Source organism: Haliotis asinina, chromosome 3, assembly GCF_037392515.1.
Source record: "Haliotis asinina isolate JCU_RB_2024 chromosome 3, JCU_Hal_asi_v2, whole genome shotgun sequence".
NCBI lineage: Eukaryota > Metazoa > Mollusca > Gastropoda > Lepetellida > Haliotidae > Haliotis > Haliotis asinina.
In genome coordinates this window covers 25,769,824-25,779,152 of record NC_090282.1, presented here as the reverse complement: position 1 = coordinate 25,779,152, position 9,329 = coordinate 25,769,824, and the positions used below count along the sequence as shown (strand labels likewise).

Below are 9,329 nucleotides of genomic sequence, written 5' to 3'. Positions count from 1 at the left end.
TGAGAGATTTAGTAAATGACAAAATATTGGCTAGTCAGGTATTTGAATATGTTTATGAAGCTTTTATCATGCATATCCTGTGTTGTATATGTATGTGCATTTACGAAAGTCTTAGAATCTTGTGTCCAGCGCCAGGTCTGTAAACAGGCGTTCGGAATGATTCTGATTTGATGATAATGTCTACATATGTAAAGACACTGTGAAGGGAAGTTGGTGTTTAATTGTTTCCATACTGCAGGTGCTACTGGAGCCAAGTCACTCTGACTTTCTCCAAGTAGTCATTCATAAAATGACCTGCACCTTGAGGCCATGCTTCTGGTATGTTATATACTGCATGTTAATATTTGCAATTATCTATTGATGCTGTTTTACACGCAGTGAAATTTGTGTACATTTCAAAGTTCATAGGCACCCGTGGGGAGCCACCTCCTCGTGGTGGGTGCTGGGTAGCGCTAAGAGCTCGCCGACACCCCCTTTGTGGACCCGGGGGGATATTTGGTCCACCAACGCGTTAGCCGTGGGATGCGGCCCTGTGTCGGTGGAGGAATGGATCCTGGTGGTTGAGGGCAATAGGATCCTGCAGCCGTGTTCCTATTGCCTAACACACCACTTTGGCCCTGACTTCACCTAGACGGGTGGTAGAACTGGCCCGGTTCTATCAATCGGCTGGTCACGCCAAGCCCTGTGCATAGAATTTATTTTTGCACTTTTAACTTACTGGGTATTGGTACTTTTGATCTGAAATGTACACATATATCTTGACTTAATGGGTATTGGTCCTTTTGAATTGAAATGTACAAACATATATTGATGTATTACATTGCCTAGAGTCCTACGCCAGAAGGCGGTGGCTCATGGGCCAATCTGGTAATATGCATGGGCCTCTGAAATCTGTGGTTCTTGGGAATGATGTCATGGACCGAACCAGCCTGACATTTATTCTTTTTGTTTTCATAGCTTTTCATGTCCCAGTTGCTGGAGTATAACATCCCTGTAACCCTGGTGTTGCAGTTTGGTTTCCACTGCTATGTCGTCCTTGTTGACACTCGATGGCGGGTGGGGAGCAGGGATGTCGAATTTACTTCTTTACAACATGGCATTTCTTTACACGTGTAAAGGCATTGTCCGGGATCGCTCAAAATGCCTGTCTGACATGTCAGAGGATGACATTGTTGCAGAACTCAAATCTCAAGGTGTTATTTCTGTTAAACGTTTTACAAGGAAAGATCATGATAAAATTGTTTCTACAAATACTTACCTTTTGACATTTGCTCTCTCTAAACTTCCAGAGTCTATCAAAGCTGGATACTTCAACCTTGGAGTGGATATATTTATCCCTAATCCACTTCGTTGCTTCAAATGTCAGCAATTTGGACATGGTGCCGGGTTCTGTAAGAATGCTTCAGTGTGCTTCCGTTGTAGTGAACAGCATGACGCCTCTGATTGCACAAATGATGTCAAGTGTGCAAATTGCCATGGCAAGCACATGTCATCTTCGAAGATGTGTCCAAAATTTGAGAGAGAAGTCAAAATCAATCAAATCAAGTACTCCAATAACATCTCTTTTTCAGAAGCAAAAAAACTTGTAGCAGATCTTTCAACTGTAACTCCTTCCGCAAAATCTTACTTTGCAGCCGTGTCTTCCAGAGCTCACAAAGTGGATAATGGCTGCCAGACTGCAATATCCTGGGTGTTGAACAAACAAATAAAATTGTATACTATTTCTGGTGAATCTACATCGGAGATTCAGACTGAGACATCTCCGAAGCCTGTGCCGGAGACACCTGCTGTGTCCCAATCTGCTGAGTCCCAACCAGCAACAATCACAGAACGTTTAACGAAAAAAGAAAGGAAGTCGTTAAAAAAGAAAGAATCAAGAACTCAGAAACATGTTGAGGTCCCAGTGCCCTTGACGGTCCTTGTGGAGGTTCATAATCCATTTGAACCTTTACACATGGATATCACTCCGCAGATTAGTGAGCGGAGTAGAAACTGTCCCAGATCTCCTGTAGAACCTCCATGAGTTCTCAAAATATATTACAGTGGAACTGTAGAGGCATACGGAATAATTTTAATGATTCACAGCTTTTAATTCAAGACTTTAAACCATCAGCAATATGTTTACAGGAAACATACCTCAAATCCACAGATAATTTTGATTTAAGGCACTATAATGCCTACAACTGTTTCTCCCCTCCAGGTGCTAAGGCTACTGGGGGGTCCTCTATTTTGGTGAATCATGGAACTATCCACAGCACTGTTCCTCTCAATACCCCTCTTCAGGCAGTTGCAGTGCGTGTTACTCTGCACATTGTTGTCACATTGTGTTCATTGTATATTCCGCCATCATCGTCTCTGCAGCAGTCTGATCTTCAGATGCTTTATGATCAACTCCCAAAACCTTGCATTATCATGGGAGATTTAAATGGTCATAATCCGCTTTGGGGTAGCAATAGCACCAACACAAAAGGAAAGATTCTTGAGGATTTCTTCACCAATTCTGATTTATGTATTTTCAATGATAATTCTAACACATACCTTCACCCTGCAACTGGCTCATACTCCTCTCTAGATTTAACAGTTGCGGATACCAACTTATACAATGAATTTGAATGGTCAGTCCACGATAATCTTTGTGGAAGTGATCATTTTCCCACTATACTCACAGCCATAAACCCAAGTGATGCTGCACCGTCGTCTAGGTGGAACTTTAACAAGGCAGATTGGTCTTTATTTGAGACCTTATGTACAAACAGATTAAAACCTGAAATCTTTTTAAATGCGTCTGATCCTATTCAGCTGTTTTCTGGTGAATTAAATATGATTGCTGATGATTGTATTCCCAAATTCTCTATGGTTCCACACATTCGCAAACCATGGTTTACCATTGACTGCAAACAAGCTCGAAAGGCTAGGAAAAAGGCAGAAAAATATTTTCGCCGGCATCCAACAGTCCATAATTTAAACCAATTTAAAATTTCAAACGCCAAGGCTCGTCGTACATTTAAACAGCATAAACGAGAGTCATGGCAAAACTATGTTTCCGAAATAACCTCACGAACACCTATTTCTAAGGTATGGAATATGGTGAAGAAGATTAAAGGTAAAGGTTCCAAATGTAGTGTACACCATCTTAAAGAGGGAGACAATTTTTTTACAGAAAAATCTGATATTGCTAACAAGTTAGGTGAAACATTAGCTAAACATTCCTCCTCATCCAATTATCCACCAACCTTTCAGAAGTTTAAAAATCAGCAAGAAAAAAGCCAATTAATTTTAGTTCAGATAATGGAGAGGATTATAATGAAGTCTTTTCAATTCATGAGCTCCATACTGCACTTGGGCAAGCCCATGACACTGCTTCAGGAGCCGATAATATTCATTATCAGCTCCTTAAACATCTTCCTGACTCGTGTTTAGAAACATTACTGAATATCTTTGACAGTATCTGGACTTCTGGTAATTTCCCACCATCATGGCGCAATGCCATAATCATTCTTATTCCTAAACCTGGCCGGGATCACACAGATCCATCTAATTACAGACCAATTTCTTTAACTAGCTGTGTTTGCAAGACAATGGAACGTATGGTTAATAATCGTCTAGTTTGGTACCTGGAAACCAACAACCTTATCACTGACATTCAATGTGGTTTCCGGAAAAATCGTAGTACCATCGATCATTTGGTACGCTTAGAGTCTTTCATCAAACATTCCATGCTAAATAAACAACATGCTGTATCGATTTTTTTCGATCTTGAAAAGGCATATGATACGACATGGAAGTATGGCATTTTGAAAGATCTCCATGATTTTGGTTTGAGGGATCGTTTACCCCTTTTTATATCACAGTTTTTAGAAGACAGACAGTTGCAAGTCCGAGTGGGGTCTACCCTGTCTGATCATTACAGTCAGGATCAGGGTGTCCCACAAGGCAGTATTTTCTCAGTAACATTGTTTAGTGTTAAGATAAACAGTTTATCAAAAGTTTTAAACGATTCCATTGATGGATCGTTATTTGTGGATGATTTTCTTGTCGTGGGAAAAATATGCATACCATTGAGCGGCAACTGCAGTTGTGTTTAAACAAGATTAATAAATGGTGTCTTGAAAACGGTTTCAAATTTTCTAAAACCGAGACTAATTGTATACATTTTTGTAGAAAGTATAAGCCGCATAAGGACCCTGAACTGTTTCTCAATGAAACTCCCATTACAGTTGTAAAGGAGGCCAAGTTCTTGGGTTTAATTTTTGACTCACATTTAACGTTTCTACCACATATCAAATCCCTCAAAACTAAATGCCTGAAGGCACTTGACTTGTTGAAAGTTGTTTCACATTCTAAGTGGGGAGGGGATAATGGTTCCATTATATATGGTGGAGCCTGCAAAAGCAACCTAAAACTTTTAGATTCTGTCCACCATCAAGGTCTCAGGCTTTGTCTTGGCTCTTTTCGAACATCACCTGTCGACAGCCTGTATGTCGAGGCTGATGAACCATGTCTTAATCAACGCCGTATAAAATTAACTTTACAGTATATAACAAAATTGTGTTCCAACAAATCAAACCCTGCCTATAACTGTGTCTTTAATCCTTTGTATGAGGATTTGTATAACACGCAGTCTTCTCTTGTTCCACCTCTTGGAATAAGAGTGAAACCTTTCCTTTCTGCTGCTAGCATTCAGGTAGAAAATATAGCTCCTTCCCGTTTACTTTCTTCTCCTCCTTGGCAACTGGTGAGACTACAAGTTGACCTTACACTGACAACATTTAGAAAATCAGAGACTAATGACTTACAATATAAACAAGAATTTAATCAATTAAAAAGTAAATACAATACATATAATTCCTTATTCACAGATGGATCCAAGGGTGATGGTGCAGTGGCTTGTGCCACAGTCATTGGGTCCAAAACAATCTCTTCCAGATTACCGGATCACAGCTCTGTTTTCACAGCGGAAGCAAACGCCATATTATCAGCTCTTAAATATATTGAAGGACACCCCAAACATAAGCAGTATGTAATCTATTCAGACTCTCTTTCTTGCCTTCAGGCTATTAAAAATCTTTCTTCCAAACATCCACTTTTAATAGAAATTATTGAACTTTTTAATAATCTTGCTACCGGCCAATACGACATCGTCTTTTGTTGGTTACCTAGCCACGTTGGCATTTCTGGGAACACAATGGCTGATCTTGCTGCCAAGGAAGCACTCAACAAATCTGTGACACCACTTTTCATTCCATATTCAGATTATAATTTATTTTTAAAAGCTACCATTAGATCTTACATCCGTGACCTGATGCAGAAGAAGTGGGACACCCAAGTAGATATTAATAAATTACATGCAATAAAACCATATGTCGGTTACACCTACTTGGGTTGTCAGTCCAGATATCAAGAGGTCATTATACGACGATGTCGTATTGGCCACACCAGGTATACGCATGAATATCTTTTGAAAGGCGAGGATCCTCCGTTCTGCATCCCTTGTGATGAAATAATCACGGTCAAGCATGTCTTGCTTGACTATGTTGAATATTCCATCACAAGGGACAATTATTTCAAATCAAGAACTATGATGGACCTTTTTAGTAACGTAAGTTCTCATTTAATTTTTGCATTTTTAAAAGAATTAGATTTGTTATCTGACTTGTAAATATATAGACATTTTATGATTGGAAGTTGAATTAGTAACTGAGATCGTTAGTGGCTGTATCCTCGAAGGGGGTTGAAGTACCGTAAAATAATTGTCCTCCTGAGAGGGTACGTAAGTCCCAAAACATTTTAAGTCAAATTTAATCTTCCATTTTTTGTAGCTGTAGTATTTCTGTCATTTTAATTTGTGGCTAATCTTGCATACACTCGCCAGCAGCTGAGGGGATGGTGTAAATCCAGCTAGGGTCTATGCAGGTAGCAAAAGTAATGTAAGTTCCCATGGCCTCTAGTATGGTGATCTACCTTCAGTTGTTGGCGATCTGTAGAGCCTGGTTTTATGGTATTGTATGAATAGTGATATTAGTTTTAACTTTCCAAGCTAGTTTTATTTATTATTGTGATACTCTAGTTCTTTTACTGTCCTTCGTTGACAGGTTGTTTACTATATATATAAACTCCTCTTTTCAAGACTGTTCTCGTCACGATATGGCTGCAAGATTGCCGATGTGACGTTAAATATTAACTCACTTTAACCCACTCACTTCAAAGTTCATAATTTATCTACTCACATGTCTCTCGACAATTGTGATTCAGGTTGTTGTACCTTACTTGTCATTGTTATGGTGTCTTATAACACCGTGGAATGGTTCTATATCTATTGTCTTCTTTTAATGATACATGTGCTATCCGTACTTCTGTTTGCAAACAAAATGAATTATCACGCTCCGATTATATCTGTTATTCTTGTCAGTGTTATTGTGTATTTTAGGGTTTAAATAATGCAGCCAGTCGTCAAATAAAGCAAATAATACGACAAACCCATGAATCCATACACTTGAGTATCTTTACATTTGGACTGCATTTGCAATACGCGTATGAGCGAAGTATAGATATAATTTACGTTCACGTGAAGCATGAGCGTTGTGTAAGCAGCAGTTGTATACGTTTCAATGATAGATGAAGATTCTACATATAACCCATATACCTACTTGCCAAGATGGGCATGCTTCTGTTTACGAAATGATGGCGATTTTCCCTGTATTTAAATGCGTACGTTTAACTCCCATCCTTACTCAGGAACAAGTGGACAACATGCATTTATTACAAGTTTGTAATTTTTTAGCACCTAATGAAGGCGTATGGAAGTTGGTCATGTTGAAAAGCTGTTGAAACTGATGTGATCATGGATTCAGAATTCAGGTAAACAAGAAGACACAGTCATCAATATCCCCCGTATAACCTTCAGTTCCAGTCTAAGTCAGACTTGTTGCCATGGAAACGAGAAAAATATTTTATTAAGAATACCCCAAGTACCAAAAGGCACTAATACACCAACAGATCTATGTGCCACGTTTGGTGAAGAAATGTTGAATGGTTTTAAAGGTCTGCTCCAGAAAAGATAAATGTGCACGTACGGACAGACGGGGTACAGTTTAATACACCCCCACCCACCCCCGTAGAACGCGTTGCTGGGGATAATTAGAATTCAGATTTACCAGAATGAAAAGGAAGACTATCGTTGAATGTATTCAGAACTGCTATTATTCCCTGGACCACGCAATATACTTCCCTTTGAACTGAGTTTCGAAACTCATTTATGTTTATTCAAAACCGTTTTAGAGCTGTTGTATCAACGGATCACAGCGACGGTTATTCATGTCATCATTAGAGAAATGAAACGCAACTATGTAACTATCATACGTTTAGCGGTATAAAGAGGCTGATACTGTTTAAAATTGCATCAACTGCATCTAAGTTTTTTAGATGATCCAAAGAGGTTGAAAAAGATTAGCATATAAATGCCCAATGGGTGGCATACGTTACTTGCATGAACTCCTCTGTTAATATATATCTATACCTCATTTCTGGCGTATGTTGGTCTCTATAATGCCGTAGATTGTATTGGTAAATATCACGTTACCCACCACATGGGAGAGGTTATTAATGAAACACCGAGTCATTAAAGGTACAAAGGTTCCATCATCACCGCTGTGAAGGCTTCGTTCTAGTTATGGTATAATGTGCCCTATAATGAGTTTAATCAACTACTGTTCAGGTATGATAGTCGCTGTTGAAATCTCTCTGGTTAGTGATTCGGCTACATCGCTGTGTATAGTTGTATCTATCACTAATATTTTAGTTCGTTAAGTGAATCAAAGGAAAGAAAGACCTTTCAATGCAGTTTTAAAAACAAAAATTAGTTAATCATGGCTCAAACAATACTTTCTACCTTAGCATTTATGACCCAATTAAAATTTTATCCAAGCCAAGGGCTACGTTTTGAGAACCAACGGTCAAACTCCCAAAAGTCCCAAAACATTTTAAGTCAAATTTAATCTTCCATTTTTTGTAGCTGTAGTATTTCTGTCATTTTAATTTGTGGCTAATCTTGCATACACTCGCCAGCAGCTGAGGGGATGGTGTAAATCCAGCTAGGGTCTATGCAGGTAGCAAAAGTAATGTAAGTTCCCATGGCCTCTAGTATTGTGATCTACCTTCAGTTGTTGGCGATCTGTAGAGCCTGGTTTTATGGTATTGTATGAATAGTGATATTAGTTTTAACTTTCCAAGCTAGTTTTATTTATTATTGTGATACTCTAGTTCTTTTACTGTCCTTCGTTGACAGGTTGTTTACTATATATATAAACTCCTCTTTTCAAGACTGTTCTCGTCACGATATGGCTGCAAGATTGCCGATGTGACGTTAAATATTAACTCACTTTAACTCACTCACTTCAAAGTTCATAATTTATCTACTCACATGTCTCTCGACAATTGTGATTCAGGTTGTTGTACCTTACTTGTCATTGTTATGGTGTCTTATAACACCGTGGAATGGTTCTATATCTATTGTCTTCTTTTAATGATACATGTGCTATCCGTACTTCTGTTTGCAAACAAAATGAATTATCACGCTCCGATTATATCTGTTATTCTTGTCAGTGTTATTGTGTATTTTAGGGTTTAAATAATGCAGCCAGTCGTCAAATAAAGCAAATAATACGACAAACCCATGAATCCATACACTTGAGTATCTTTACATTTGGACTGCATTTGCAATACGCGTATGAGCGAAGTATAGATATAATTTACGTTCACGTGAAGCATGAGCGTTGTGTAAGCAGCAGTTGTATACGTTTCAATGATAGATGAAGATTCTACATATAACCCATATACCTACTTGCCAAGATGGGCATGCTTCTGTTTACGAAATGATGGCGATTTTCCCTGTATTTAAATGCGTACGTTTAACTCCCATCCTTACTCAGGAACAAGTGGACAACATGCATTTATTACAAGTTTGTAATTTTTTAGCACCTAATGAAGGCGTATGGAAGTTGGTCATGTTGAAAAGCTGTTGAAACTGATGTGATCATGGATTCAGAATTCAGGTAAACAAGAAGACACAGTCATCAATATCCCCCGTATAACCTTCAGTTCCAGTCTAAGTCAGACTTGTTGCCATGGAAACGAGAAAAATATTTTATTAAGAATACCCCAAGTACCAAAAGGCACTAATACACCAACAGATCTATGTGCCACGTTTGGTGAAGAAATGTTGAATGGTTTTAAAGGTCTGCTCCAGAAAAGATAAATGTGCACGTACGGACAGACGGGGTACAGTTTAATACACCCCCACCCACCCCCGTAGAACGCGTTGCTGGGGATAA

General features: G+C 38.8%; 1 protein-coding gene across 1 annotated transcript; it reads left to right on the top strand.

The window, feature by feature from the left end:
• Positions 1 to 1,027: 1,027 nt before the first annotated feature.
• LOC137278805 (uncharacterized) lies at positions 1,028 to 2,023 on the top strand. Its single transcript, XM_067811315.1, has one exon. It carries the CDS (start codon positions 1,028 to 1,030, stop codon positions 2,021 to 2,023), a length of 996 nt encoding a protein of 331 aa, XP_067667416.1.
• The last annotated feature ends 7,306 nt before the right edge of the window (positions 2,024 to 9,329 follow it).

Bases quoted from the DNA above. Each gene is read 5' to 3' on its own strand.
- LOC137278805 (XM_067811315.1), top strand. From the start codon at position 1,028: ATGTCGTCCTTGTTGACACTCGATGGCGGGTGGGGAGCAGGGATGTCG.